The following is a 15,680-nucleotide window of genomic DNA, read 5'->3' on the forward strand; positions in this document are numbered from 1 at the left end:
CTGTTTGAACTTGCAACCTGATTTACACCAGTGCTTTGGCAGGTGATTTCATAACTGACAAGTACATTGGCATCTGACAACAACAGCTCCTTTTTGTCCACCGTGTTCCTGAAAATAAGAGACTCTTATACATGCATCTGGCCTTACCTTATCTTCTTCTTCACCTGTTGAGTTTTATGGCGGTTAGGATCCATAACAGTTACATTATCGCTATCTGTTGGACCATCCCATGCCTCATCTATTCCGGCATTGCCACGATGTGTGAAAAGGCCCAAGACAGAAATGTTCCTGAGTGTAGTCCATGTGAGGAAAGAGAAAATCACTAGCAGTGCCTAAAAGGTTCATATTTTACTTTATTATTAAGAGTTAGATGAGTAGATTATTACCACTCTCACTCTTGTTTTCGTTCACTCAATACAAAGCTCCAATTTGACTTATTCGATCTTAAAGACTGGAATCGGGGATCAGCTAATCTGTCCGACTGCATTTTGGAAAATAAGCTTATTTGCTTTTTTTTGCCAAGAGTGGTATGAAAAGATCAATACCAAACACATTTCTGTCCATCTAATATCAAGTTGGAGCCAGGGGGCTGTTACTGTAGCTCTGCTTAGAAAAACTACAAACTGCAAGCCTCGCAGAGTCCAAAGGCAACAAATCCCACCCACCAACACCTCTAAAGCTTTTTTTAATCTGTATAAAGACTGAAGTATAAAATCGACAATTCACCGTTTCACAGGGGGTCATGGTCTGTACTATTTCTTGGTCTGGAGCTGTTGCCAGGAAACTAGTGGACGCTAAGTGGATTTCCCAAAATGCTGAACTGTTCCTTTTAAAAACAACCTTTAAAGCGTGGGGGATCTGGATATGTCGTCAGTGAATAATTTAAATCAGTGCATTCAGATCCAAATATATCCGATAACTTGAAAGCCAGGTGAGAGTGCATCGAGTTTCTGTAGCAATAGTCAGTACACACCGTGAAAGTATTTTTAGCAATCCCTGCTCAAATACTGAAACCCTGCTAAGCATAAAAAAACCCCATGACTGAAAATTGTTACTCACATCTAAATATCTGTCTGTGTATTTATGTGTGTTTGTCCAGGCACACTACAGTACATGGCTCCTGAAATCATAGACAAGGGCCCTCGAGGATACGGCAAGCCAGCGGACATCTGGTCTCTGGGCTGCACCATCATAGAGATGGCAACAGGGAAACCACCTTTCTATGAACTTGGAGAGCCGCAGGCTGCTATGTTCAAGGTGAGACACACCAGCAGTAACAAATCCCAACAACCTGCCAGGTAATGTGTTTAATTTCAGCAAACAGTGTGAAGAAGGCCGACCGGTTTCTCTACTGACATCTTCTATAACGTGTTGGACAGCAGTGCCAATGAACGGCTGCCGCTCCGAATCAGGATGTGGTTCATTTTCATGCTTGAGAGCTGATAATGGATCCCTTATATACAGTACACTGTATTTTATTTAGTATCTCATATAATGTGAGTTTTTTTAAGATTATCTTAAATTTGTTAGCTGAGAGTGTGGTTTATGAAATAGCAATGATGTGTAGATGATGAAGAAACCTCCGCTGACACCGACTTGGTTGCATAAGAATAAGTTTATTACAACGAAGTTCAGCATCCACCAGGCACCATGGTCTGTCTGTGAGAGGATTCGGGACCAATACGAATCTCTCTCTCTTACAGCTCATGCAAGTCTTTTATATAGGTTCAGGCATCAATACATTCTTCAGTGAAACAACTCTTCACCTGCTGTAATCAATCACAAGACCCCACAAATATGTCCTTTTTTTGGAGGGAGCCTCATTCTGTGTTATTCCTAACCTGGCTCCAGTATTCTACACACTTGACTCCCAGGCCTAACCATCCCTAGACCTCTGACCTCAAGGTCTCTTTGTGCCTGACCAAATATGGACCATAAGAAATGGACCATAATACACCTCAAGAGTTCACCACGAGCTTCCTGTGTCATCACTTTTTTTCCATTTGTTCCGGTCATCAACAGTCAGACATGCAACAGTCAAAACTATCAGGCTTTGTAGAGTTACCACACCGACCTTAACAAACGGTAATTGATGCATTACGTTATGCAAAATCCAATTTGGGGAATCAGTCTTCTCTGTTAAAAGAACAAAATGATGGAACTGTCCTAAATGCAATTGTAATATTTTTAACAGAGTTAAGTCATGGCTAAAAGACAAAAACATTGATCTCACACTCGATACTACAGCAGATGCACCTGATGCATATTTTGAATGGATGTGTTTTTGTGTGTGTCATTGTTGAGGTGTTTCCTTTTTACTATTTACACTTTTTAAAAGCCTCCTGTGGACAGATGTTGTAAAATTAGCATTTAGCTACACACACATTACACACAGCTCTTTTTGTGGATAAATGTACAATTCTGATGCTACAGTGATATCATCCAGCAAATGAAATATAATATATAAACTTCTCAAGGTCAAAACTAATATATAAACCACATGCAAAAGCCTGTATACAGGAATGATATGTTTAGAGCCGTAGCCATCTAAAAATAATAACGTCATTAGATAAAATCTTTTATACTCTGTTATTTATCATTTTGATTTTATTTAACCTGAAGAACTGTTAAACATCACACATTATTGGAAAATTGATGGTGGAATGGTTAACATGTTGTAGGTGTCATACATTGAAACTCAAATATTTTTCCTAAATAGTTTGTGAATATTGCGTATCATTTTTCCACTTTTTTAAAATTCTGTATTATTGTCTGGTTTTAATATTGAAATGTTTCATATTAGTTTGTTTTGCTTTTTAAACCCCTTGTGGTGATTCTATCAGACCATGTGACCATCTATTAGAAGCTAGAAGCTAATAGTAGCATTAGAAAAAAATAAAGATTTGCATTAACATTCAACTCACTGTCTTAATTAGAGAACTAAGTTTTAGGTATGAGGGGAGATAAAAACAGACGCAGTTTTTTCAGTTTTTTTTTTTTTTTTGGAGACTTAAGACTTCAAGATATACTTTTTGCAAACACGCATGCCAGCAAAAGTAAAAGTAAAAGCCAACCCCATATTCTCTCACATTTGGCATTTTGCCTTGCTATATTTGAGTTTTTTTCTGTGCTGTGTCTCTTGGATGCCTACTGGCACCTGGTTGCTACCGACCACCTCAGCACTGTCGGGTTTAAAGAACATAAACATGCAAAACACTGACAATAAGAAAATGCTGACAGAGGGCAGAATTAAAAAAACCCAAAAACCTTAAAACACTATGCCATGTTCCTTACAACATAACCAGCTCTACCTCAACGTGTATGATATTGTTGCCTTATGAAAGATAGTATTTGTGATAATCCACAATGGGACCAGACTGTAATTACGACATTTAGCTTTTATCAACCCTCAAGCCACAGGTTTAACTGAAGCACTGAAAAATGATGGAAACTACTGATAAAGTGTGTTGTGCAACTCTTTCTGCCAACCTGGACCTTTAAAATCAACAGTGTTTAGTTATTTATTACCTAATGCTCAATCTATGCCAGTAAAAGAAGTGACTTTCCCTCAGCTGAATTAGTTAGAAAAATAGCATCTAATGAAATAACAGTCTGATGTCTGCACGTATCAGTTCCCCTTTTTACAGAAACAAAACCAGTAAATCAGCCGTTATGCACCTGCATTGTGTTGCCACCTGCACAATGTAACATGATCGAGCTCAGTAGAAACTCCAAATATTGTCTGTGCACAAACATTTGTTTGAACACAAACAAACGTGCAGCTCATTGAGAGGGAACATCACAGACGCCCTCATGCTTTGTCTTTTCCAGTTTCTGTGTGCACCTTTCTTTGTTTGCAATCTTTTAATCATTCAGTTCACTGTGTATTTGCTCTGGATGGAAATGCAAAGCGCTCCACACTAATGAAATATTGTTCTTAGCCATGTGTAGCCCATTAAAGACAGTAAAGATGTTTAAAGGTTGTCTGGAAAACATTACAGCACTCCTGTCAAAGCTGTGAATCATGGAATTTTCCATAAGATGTAATTTAATTAAAGGGCAGCCAACTTAAACAAGTAGGCGTATGTTACTGTGCTGAGTATACCTTCTAGTAAACAAAACATAAAAGAAAAAATCCTCACATTTTCACGATCACAGAATTCATGCAACTACACGTCATCGAGGATCTCATGTTGTGTCTGCGCTGTGCACGGTGTGTAGAGTTTCCCAAATAGTAAAACAGTCCTTATATACTCTTCACTCATCCTTGTGGAATGTCTCGAGGGAGGGGCATCTCCCTGCTAATCTTAAGTCAACATTCCTCAACAGCAACAGCAGGAATTTCTAGTGATCTTCTTGTGTCTCGCTCTTGAACTTTGAGCATTACCGCCCTGAGGCACAGTCTCAGAGTTCACCGGGTAAACACTCACTTTACACTTACGTTGTCTCCTCAAATCAAATAATTTACCCTAGGAGCAGGACATCTCACAGAGCTTTGCAATGTGCCCTTAGATTTCTCTTTTCTTTTAAACTTCTGTCTGAACTCAATATGTGTCCTTTGTTTGCAGGTGGGCATGTTTAAGATCCACCCAGAGATCCCAGAGTCCATGTCGCTGGAAGCCAAAGCCTTTATCCTACGCTGCTTTGAGCCAGACCCGGACCGACGAGCAACCGCCCTCGACCTGCTCACTGATGAGTTCCTCACCGTCACCAGCCGCAAGAAGAAGAGCAAAAGCAGCTTCACGGGTCAGTTTGGTTCAGCTCTGCAGCTAAGAACACCTTGTTGATGTTTCTTTCTACTTCATTCTTTATTTGGATCGCTCCACTAGCTTCCATCAAGTGCACATAAGGTGATAAAACCCAAAAATTAAACGCCTTCAACTGATTTGGTTTATTAGACATTATGAAATAAAGAAAAGAAACCAGATTCTAGAGACAAGCACTGCAACTGACCATTTTTTAAAAAGGAAAGCAGATCACATCTTAAGATTGAGAAATGTTTCTAAAGAATTTAGTTACATATAAGCGAGTCACATTCAAACTGAGGTAGAGTTTTAAAGCTGTCAGACTCTCTTCACTCATTAAAAGTCAATATATGTCATGGCTCTGAAAAAAAGACGGAAAAAAAACCTCCAGAATTGAAAAATACACCCTCCTCCTGCAGCTCTCCCACTCTGTCCAAAGCGGCTTCCATCAGACAACCACGACATGTGCTCGTGCTTCATGCAGTAACTCCATGTGTCTCCATATTTTTAAAATCTTGTTTCATTTTAGAGTTGCTCACAGTGCATTCAATCAGCACCACCTCGCCCCACTCTGTCTCTCTGTTTATCAACCACAAATAAAACAAGAATTAAGTAGCTAACCGTCCCACAGTCCCTGCTCCCTGTTCCAGGGATAGATCAAATTCTTCAAGCACAGACACCCAAGCACCAGGTTTCATCGGGCACCTGTGTAACGACAGCAACAGAAAGTTTGCTGATCCGGCGGGGAGTCACAGCTGTCTTTTTTTGCTCCATCCCTGAAATGCTTCACCAATATTTACAAGTGTTTTGTTTCTTTTTTTGTCAGACTCTCATTTAGACTTTCTTTTTGATAAGTCTGTCCTTCTTTTTGTGGTTGCTTTTCAGTGTTGGCAGTTGTTCTCGATGCTGGAGTAGCAACCTTTTCTGCATGATTTTCCATCAATGAATCAGGGACATTTGTGTTTATAGAAGAGCTAATAGGAACGCCCTCTCTCTAAAATGATCTGTTATTGGCCAAAGTCTCCCATCATGGCCTAGATTCTGTAAAGCCTGAAAGCAGAGCCAAGAGGAGGTGCAGAAGTCTCATGTTCTTCCAGGCAACTTGAATTACAACATGCTCAGTGTTTATAACTGAATTTTAGCCCAGTGACGCCAAAATTAAACGGCTTACCTCAGCTTTAAGAGTGGTTACATAGATGTACCAAAACAGTATCTGCTGATAAACCTCACATGCTATACATGCTCGTTATGAGATAAATAGGTGTTCATCATGCACCTTTAATTTTCATTGTCTGAGTTTCATAATGGTCTCAAATCCCATTGTGTTTCCACCCTGCTGTGGTGATTTTATCATGAGCCCTGGCACCAGCACAAATGATTTTTAAAAAGATTAAAAGCCTCCCTACATACTTGGAAATGTTATTCTGCCAGTGTTACATGGAAATGTTTTGTTCTCTGTTAACAGCTGACACATATTTTATGTTTTTGTCCTCCACAGCTCTTTCACCGGGATCTGGTAAGTTACTTTCCCCCCCACACGCACACTTCTTCTTCTTTCAGACATGTTTACCACTAGAGGGACTACTTTATAATCTTGATGTCAGTTCTGTGGCACATCTGCCTGCTTTGCTGAAGAGTATCTAGGTTACAGTATCTTTTTTTTTTCTGCCAGTGGCTACCTGCCTGGCACGACTCTGCCCTTTCCAAGAACTCAAAATAGACATTGCACAACATGACTTCTTTCCAAATGCTCAAATGTCTTTATAATACCTCTTTCATGATTTATACAGAATGGCTGCAATTTGCTGGCAGATACATCAGATAGAGCTGTTCTCTCCAAACATGATGGCAGAGCATTATCTGATTTGTCTTTTCTTGTCTCGTCTGAAAAGGAAGCCAATTTGCCATCATCGCTTTCACTAATTTCCCCTCTTGACAGCTTTAGCTCTCTTTGTTAGGGAAGAACAGTTCCTACTTTCCGGCTGGCACAGAACAGAGTCTCCTTCTGTGCTGCACAAAGCAGAACATCTGACTATTAGAGCTTAAGTGATGCAGCAGGCTCCTTAAAGGTTTCTTACCTTCGTCGTGTCCTTCAGAGTACCTCCGCAGTATCTCCCTGCCAGTGCCGGTGGTGGTGGAGGACACCAGCAGCAGCAGTGAGTACGGCTCGGTCTCCCCTGACAACGACCTCAACACCAACCCCTTCATCTTCAAGCCCAGTGTGAAGTGCTACAGCGAGAGAGATGTCAAGGGGCCCAGGTCCCTCTTCCTCAGGTAGGATAAGTGGGGCCAAGACTTATTTTCGTCAAAGTAAATGGAGTCACACTGGTCATCTGTGAGTCATCATTAGTCATTTTGTGTCACCTTATATTGACACAACATGAAGCCCTTAGCTTAGAGTTTTTATGAAAGTAACAATAACAGAAACAGTCGTTGGCAATGACAAAACTTGGATCTCCCTCCCACAATGCTCATTAAATATGTATTAAAAAAGAAAAGCACACAAGTAAAAACAAGCTAACCCTTTGAACTGTGAGCAAATTGGTTTGATTTTTTCAAAAACAGAAGGCAGTGAGCAACTAGACGAGACAAGATGGTCATAGTAATCATTTTCAAACAATCTTTCCATTAATCAGTCAATCTCTTTAGTTCAGCAGTGCAACAGAGACAAAAAGCGCACAAACACATCATAGACATGGGTTAAATCAGAGTAAATGTTAAGACTGACTAAGACTGTATATGTATGTATATATATATATATATATATATATATATATATATAAATAAAAGCAGAAAAAATAATCAAAGAACATGGATTTGTGTGGGATGGATCTCCCCCTATTGGTTTAACTCTTTGAAGCATGTTGCACTTTTGTTGCACCCACATCAAAGTAAATGCATACATTTAACATGCATTTTTACATATATTCTGAGCTTTATATGCATGTATTATGAGCAGAGCTGCATTATAACTGTAAAATGGAAAAAAGGGGAGTTCTAGTTCACAGAAATCCAAAATCTTTTCCTCTCTACTCAGCATTCCAGTGGAGAACTTTGAGGACCACAGTGCACCTCCGTCTCCCGATGAGAAGGATTCAGGCTTCTTTATGCTTCGAAAGGACAGCGAGAGACGGGCCACACTGCACCACATCCTGACCGAGGACCGGGACAAGGTGGTGGCCAACCTGATGGAGGCCCTCACACAGGTCAGTTATGAAAGGCACCATCAGTTAAACTGATAAACCAAGAACTGGATACTTGAAATATAAAAACCCTCATTTACATCTGAATCATTCCTGTTATGGCCTCCATCTCTCCTCACCTCTCAGGGCTCTGAAGTAACAAAGCTGAAGCCTCAGCACATTTCCACCCTCGTGGTCAGCCTGGCTGACTTTGTTCGCATGGCGGACAGGAAGATCATTGCCAACACGCTGTCTCAACTTAAGTTGGAGCTGGACTTCGACAGCACCGCCATCAGTCAGCTACAGGTCGTTCTGTTTGGCTTCCAGGATGCTGTAAGTATTAAAGCCACAGTTCACCACCAAATCAAAAATACATGTTTTCTCTCGTTTATAGTGCTTTCTCGATTTGTCAATCGAGATTCTTTTGGTGTAAGTTGCCAAGTATCGGCGATATCGCCAGTAGAGATGTCTGCCTTCTTTAGAATACAATTGAACAGAATATGGCACTCAGCTTGTGATGCTAAAGCACCAAAAAATACATATAGAAAAACACAACAGTAACATCTCTTTCCTGAAGTCATGACCTTGTTGTGAGCAGTTTCAGGTAGGAACTATTTTCTTCCTACTAAACTACAACCGCCAATTGTATCACAGCTCAGAGGGAAGCGTGCATCTACTGCTAACTCACCTAGCACCACTGAGCTAGCCAATGTCACAGCTCAGCCAAGGAGGATGTGATTTATGTTTACATCTCGCACTGTCACAAGCCTCTTGTCCATGAGTAGATGCACGCTTCCCTCTGTGAGGGGATTCGGTTGACGAATGTAGTTCAGTAGAAAGAAAATAGTTTCAGCCCTTATGAGCATGAAACTGCTCATAAGGGCTGGAATAATAATAATAATAATAATATTGCAAATAATTACATTTTAGACTGCCTTCAGCTTACCTTAAGATCAAGTTTTAAACAGCTTCAGTACAAAAACTGTAACTTTGAGGCTTTAATTGTTGCTAAAATTCTCCTCACATGCTGCTCACTCTCTCCTGCACCTGTAACATGTGATTTCCGGTCTATTATCCATTCCCCTATTTGTAGGCAGAGCTGCTCCCAGCCTTTCCATACCCCATGTGCTCTGAACACTTCAACATAATTGTTGTCATTTTACATGAGCCGCTGAAGGCAGCAGGCTGCCATGTTGCTGCTCCCCCAGCACAGAGATCAGACAGATAGCTGTGAAATACTTGTAAGGTGATAAAAGGGGAATCTGTCAGGAGTAATTGCACAGTCTGTATAAAAGGCAGCGATCGGCTCTCCCCCTCAGAAATGCAGTTATGCAGATGAAATGACACAAGAGCAAGTGGTTGTTTTCATATTTGTAAGGGGTGTTGCATAATCCTGTAACACGGAGATGAAGCTCTGATGCCTCCTGTTGGTCATCAGTGCAAAGGATAAGGATAGTTTGTGAACGACAGTCATGCAGCAGGGAAAATTCATAGTTTGGTTTGTAGTGCATGGATTCAAAAGATTCTAAAATATCTTAAGATATCAGGAACCGTAGTGCAATGATTTCAATGTCGCTTTGTGGAGGTGTGGACATCGCAGCAGAAGATACTGATCAAAAGAACAAGCAGTACAATGAAAGATAAATATATATAAAATTACAAATAAGGTAGCATCAACTATGTTAAGTAGAATTTCAAGAACGATAACTGCATGGCTGATATGACATAATACGACATGTATTCAGTGTGAAAATGAAGCACTCTAACTATGAAACTCTTAACGTCTTCAGGTAAACAAAATGCTGAGAAACCACAACATCAAGCCTCACTGGATGTTCGCTCTCGACAACATCATCCGCAAAGCTGTGCAGACGGCTATCACCATCCTGGTGCCAGGTAACATCGTCAGTGTCTCCGGCAGAGCACCTCTAAATAAGTTATCACTAGTCCCTCAGGGAAGCACTGACTCCCTGATAGATGTACAGTAGGAGCTGTGGTGCGAGTTTGCCCCGGAAGCTACAGTAACCACAGATATTTATGAACATTGAGAACATTTGAGAACAAAAGAGTGCTAGCACTAATAAGTATTCTGTGCTTAGATGAGCATTATTGGAGCTCAAAAGTAAAAATAGGAGAACAAGTAGCAGCTCAAAAGCTCGACTGATGTGCAGCTGGCAGTATTTTTGCAGAAGCTTACGCGAGATGTTATCACTTGATGAAAAAAGAGCATTAAAGGGGCACTTTTCCATTTTCAACCGGCTTTTATCATAACAATGTAAATGTGTATGTCTGCCTGCTCGTCTCTCAGCTCAAGAGCGGTCGCTCAAACAACAGGTTGTTCTTCCGCATTTTTGTATGCTCGCAGCAACGGTACAGAAGCAGATCGAGAGAGAGACCCGCCCTTCCCTCTTTTACTCTCACTCAGACTCAGATCATACAGTAAAATTAAGCATTGCTGATAAAATATGTTTTTAGAAACATATTTTACCGAAGTCCTAAACTGCAGTTTGAGATTGTTATCAGCCAGCCAGAATGTTGTTTTTACATGTCCTTTTATGCTGAACTGCCTTACTGGCCTGTTTTATGTGCCATATAAATAAAGTTATATATAAAGTTTATTCTGATGATGATGAATATCATTATTATTATTACTGTCCTATTGATAATCTGTCATTTCATCACTAAAATAATGTGTTGTGTCTGTGTTCAGAGCTCAGGCCTCACTTCAGTCTGGCCTCAGAGAGTGACCCGGCCGAGCAGGAGGACGTCGACGACGACACCGAGCAGGAGAGAAACTCCACCCACCAGAGCCGTGCACCTCCCGTTGCCGCTCACGACGACACCGTGGCAACCTCCGGAGTCAGCACGCTCAGCTCCACCGTGTCACACGAGTCCCATAATGCACAGCGGTCTGTGAGCATGGAGCTGGGCCGCATGAAGCTGGAGACCAACAGGTGAAGATTTAATGTGGTTAGAAATGTTAATCAGCCAAAAAGCTTTCATTTTGTTTGTTAGCTTTCATGTACGTCATTTTATTTATTCAGTTAAAAATGAACCCTCCTTGTTTGCCTCCAGGCTGATGGAGCAGCTGCTGGAGAAGGAGAGAGAGTATCAGGCCATCCTGCAACAAGTGCTGGAGGAGAGAGAGCAGGAGATCAGACTACTGAGACTGCGATCTGAGCCCGCAGGTCTGGAGTTTTTTCTAATTTATGTTTTTCACTTTAACTAGCACCACTTCTCCTGCTACCTCCAGTCTGCCTTTACATTTTACATCCAGCTGTGGCTCACTGACGCGACTCCACTGTCCATGCAAAGTAATAAATATATCATAAAAATGTTCACAGGGTTGAAAGTGCAAAGAGATATGCAGGATACACTGAGGTTGCATCAGACTTCTTCCCCTCCAGGTCGCTAAATAATTCACACAAGTTGTGGCATGAACAAAGGACATCAACAGAGCTTTCTCATTGCCTACTGGAAATGCATATTATGTGACTTCCAGGATGAAGGTGCTCATTACACATGATATGCATCCTTTCTTGCTGATGTGATGATTGAAACCTGAGCAAATTATTTTTTTCTTTTCTTTTTTATTTTTAGAAACATCGGGAGAGGGCAATGAGCAATTTCACAGGACAGGGCCCAAAACTGAACAAAATGGAGAAATTACAAGAATTTTACCTTAAAAAATAAGCACAAAAATAAGAAAATGACCTAAAATAGCACAGAAAATTTATCTATAGATACAGATATTTATAGATATAAGCATGCATGGCACAACTATGAAATTAGCTAATGATATACAGGGTTACAGTACAGGTGAATAACGGTCCCATACCTGCTCCTGTTATATTGACTGACTTTGAAAGAGAAGCATGTAATTTATAATATATCCTTATAATTTTTTTTATTTTGGGTCCAAAAGATTATTGTTTGCCTGAAGAAGTCCATTCGCTCTATTCTCTGGCAGATGTCCCCACATCAGATGGCCCTGACGAGGAGAGGAGTCCACCTGCAGAGAGACGTGAAGACTCAGAGCTGACCAGCTGGCTGAGGCTGTACGGAGCAGACCAGGACTCCATAGACAGAGTGAGTTCCTGCTTTTACCTTAGAGCGCTGACTGTTAACGTCACACAGTGACAGCACGAGATTATACTGCACAGTCTTTGAGATATCAAAGCTGCCGTTTGTCATTCTGTAGTGTTTGTTTCTGTATTCCCACAATAAAAGGAATATGTTTTTATAAAGCCATTTTTAATTTTAATTTTTTAATTTTTTAACTAATTTTTTGTTGTGCTTTTGCAGCTAGATTGAGCCCTAAAATAAAGACAGTATGTAAGGATTTATTTTTTATCAAATGTCATGTAACTATATAGAATTTGTCGTATATTTTGTCTCTCCAGATACTGGACGAGGAGTACACGTTGAATGACATCCTCCACGATGTAACGAGAGATGATCTGAAGAGTTTAAGACTGAGGTAGTAGACCAGTTTTTCTTTTTCTCTTTGCACAGGTTCACTTCTGCATTCCATATTTGGTAACTAAAATACATGCTGACACTTGCATCTAAACAGCTCTGCAGCTCTCCAAACGCCAGAAACACAGAAGTGAAGCTGTGAAAACTCTTATTGTTGCATAAGGGAGCGTGTATTGATGTATTTTCCTGGTAATTTCTTTAGGTCTGCACAGGAAAACGCAGCACTGTAGAGGCAGCTAAACCTAAAATTAGACTTCATTTCTCAGAAATCCTTTAAGATGACATTAGCTTACAAAACTGACAGGGCTCCACAAGTAGCATGAAGCTGTGCTCACAGGTTCATTATATCAGTAAACATGTTTATTAGCTGGCTACTGCTGCTACAGTTTTCATCTCCTTCTCAAATTTCGGTCAGTTGCGGCAGTACATCAGCTTAAAATCTACTTGTGTATCATATTCTCATAAGATTGAAGTAGTTCAACAACTATTATTGACTCTTTTTTTTTTAAATTTCTGCCTTGGGCACCCTCCAGTGGTAGGGTCAAAAAATACATGATGGGAACCAGCAGTGCACACAAACACCGACTGACAGCAGCCCTGTTTCCATAAACATTTTTTTAATATGCACATTAGAGGAGCTGTATGGAAACAGAAAAAAGTTTATACTCGCTTGATTTGTTTTCTGGCTTTGAAAAGAAGTTTAAAAGGATATGGAAACACCTTTGCAGTATAAATTCTGACAGAGTTAACGCATAACTAATATTACTGCATTTTCTGCTATCAGCATCTTCCTGGATATTCCCATAACAACATAATTTGTCTCACAGACTGGAGCATGGCAAATATTAGCGGACATGAAAGAGCAACAAATTCCTGAGGAGCGCTTTCCGTTTTTTCCTCTTGTAGATGGGTTAGATCATGGATGTTTAAATAGAACTGCACACAGCGTAGGACGTGGGGCCCAGTTCATCCCAAAGTTGTTAGGTTTCATCAGGCCCCTGGGAACACCGTACAACCTTGCTGCCAGTTTTTCCCAGTGGTCACTCGCTGTATTGCAGCAAAAATCCCCTTTGGTCCAAACAGCGTTTTCCATAGACCAACATCTTAAAAGAAATGTCTGTAAAACTGTTGACAGGACAGCTCAAACTGCAAACAATTCATTTACGAATATATTTATTTTTTTGTTGAGTTTTTGTTTCATGGAGGTTTTATATTTGTAAAACTTTCCCCATGCCAAGAAAAGTGATAAAAAAAATCTTTTGTTATCACAAAACGGATCTCGTAGGCGGGATCTGGGCATATTTAGTGGGATGCATACTGCAGAAGTAAACCTGTATGCTCGACAAGCAACTCCATTGGACTGAAGCGATGCAATCTTGTCCCTGTATGTGCGTAATATTATCTTTATCTTTTTATGCATGAAGCCAAAAAGTTTGACTTCCCGGGCGTGGAGTTGACCAGACTTCGGCATCATTTGGCCCCTAGAGAAGATCCACCGTAGCTATTCACTGACCTGAGCTGCTGATGCTTACTTGAATGGGGTTAAGATGATTAAATGATGTGTCTCTTCTCGACTGTGTCGACTGTATGTTGTAATCTAAGTTTTTTTCTCTGTGTCCTGTCAGAGGCGGGATCCTGTGTAAGTTATGGAAGGCCATCACAGACTACAGGCAGAAGCCAACCTGAGGCCTTAAGTGGCGACAACCACTCAGAGAAGCCAGGACCGTTGTCCCAAAAACTCAGTATTCTCCTCTTTACCTCACTGTTTATAAGAGCAAGACTTTTAGGAGAGGAATCTGTGTTTGCCGTGTGCACAGAGCAGCTCTCCACCCGCACAAGAAACTCCTGGACTGGTCTTGTCGGAGTATTTTTGTAAATTTGGGGGAAAAAAAGGACTTGACATTGACAGCAACAATTACTGAGAAGTGCCACTAGTTTTGCTATGCCGGATGGACATTACACATCTTTTTGTTACAGGTGCGTTAAAATGACAATTGGTGAGAAAATCTGTTATTAAAATCTTGAAAACTGTCAAAACAGTTTCTCCTGTCTTTACAAGATGTAATGTTTACAAAACTGGAGACTGACCATTTTCTTATACAAGCCTGAGATACAAAATACTACATTCAAAATCATCTATTGTTTTTATTATAGGCATCTTATCACTACTTTATTTAAATGTATTTTTAATTTAATTTTATGGTAATCTGAAGGATGTCAGTGCATACCCTATTTTTATTTTTATCCTAACGAGACTTATTTAATTTTTTTTTCTTGACATTTCCTTTTATAATACGAATCAACATTTTTTATTTTTCAGAACCGTGTAAATATTGTGTTATAGAATTCTATGTGAACGACATTTATGTGTTTAAAAATACATCGATAAACCATTAAGTCTCCATGTGGATTGGACCGAGTCTATAATGGACACGTGAAAAATGTATTGTATAGTATTGTATTTTCTAGTGTCACAAATCATAAGAGATAATATTAGTAATTAATATTACACCAGATCATTTGCTCTGTTTCTACTGTTGTACACTGACAACATTGTGCATATCTTGCTTGTGTAGATATGTTCATTCATTGTATGTTGTTATGAAAAAAACACACAATCAAATTTCATACAAAAGAGCCTTGACCTTTTTTTTATTTAAAAAAAAAAACATGATGTCAGAAATTGGGAACATAATCATGAGCAGTGTGTCCGTTTTGTTTCATATATAAATTTATTCAAGATTTTTGTGTCATATTGTTAAAATAAAACTTTTCATCTTGAAACTGTGAAACAAACGCGTTGCTTTGTTGCATATATAAGGATAGCACCCACACATTTGTGTCCCTTTAAAAGCTGTTTATGTTTCTTTGTATAGACTTTTGTGTCTTTGTAGTCATTTTTGTCTCTTTAGTGTTTTTTATTTCTCTTTTTAGTGATTTTTGTATGTCACCGTAGTCATTTTGTGTCTCTTTGTGGTGACTTTTGTGTCTTTGTAGTCACTGGGAGGTTGCAGGCTAGATTGTAGGCAGGTGCGTAGATTGATGAGTGCCACTGGGTGTGTAGAGTTAAGAAGTGCAGACAAGATGTGGGGGAAGAAAAAAGGACAGACAAAACCCAAACACAACTGGCACACACCAAACACACAAAAGTGACTAAAAAATAAACACACACGCAGTCACATGGGAGTTACCTAGGGCCATTATAAGAGCAAACACCGGAGACAGAGGGAGGTAAACAGAGCTGCAGGCGTGCTGTTTCCACTCGCCATTTTTA

The 15,680-nt window shown here is 40.0% G+C and overlaps 1 protein-coding gene across 1 annotated transcript in view; it reads left to right on the forward strand.

The window, feature by feature from the left end:
* Nucleotides 1-15,198, forward strand: part of map3k5 (mitogen-activated protein kinase kinase kinase 5) — an 83,808-nt gene extending 68,610 nt beyond the window's left edge. The window contains exons 19-30 of the mRNA XM_042504109.1: nt 1,100-1,257; nt 4,569-4,746; nt 6,244-6,261; nt 6,842-7,019; nt 7,783-7,951; nt 8,075-8,260; nt 9,718-9,823; nt 10,638-10,881; nt 11,003-11,115; nt 11,898-12,016; nt 12,331-12,407; nt 14,032-15,198. Coding sequence (XP_042360043.1) covers nt 1,100-1,257; nt 4,569-4,746; nt 6,244-6,261; nt 6,842-7,019; nt 7,783-7,951; nt 8,075-8,260; nt 9,718-9,823; nt 10,638-10,881; nt 11,003-11,115; nt 11,898-12,016; nt 12,331-12,407; nt 14,032-14,092 — 1,607 coding nt within the window. The 3' untranslated portion in view covers nt 14,093-15,198. The remainder of the gene's footprint in view (nt 1-1,099; nt 1,258-4,568; nt 4,747-6,243; nt 6,262-6,841; nt 7,020-7,782; nt 7,952-8,074; nt 8,261-9,717; nt 9,824-10,637; nt 10,882-11,002; nt 11,116-11,897; nt 12,017-12,330; nt 12,408-14,031) is intronic.
* Nucleotides 15,199-15,680: the final 482 nt, after the last annotated feature.

This window comes from Plectropomus leopardus, chromosome 16, assembly GCF_008729295.1.
Source record: "Plectropomus leopardus isolate mb chromosome 16, YSFRI_Pleo_2.0, whole genome shotgun sequence".
Taxonomy (NCBI): Eukaryota; Metazoa; Chordata; class Actinopteri; order Perciformes; family Serranidae; genus Plectropomus; species Plectropomus leopardus.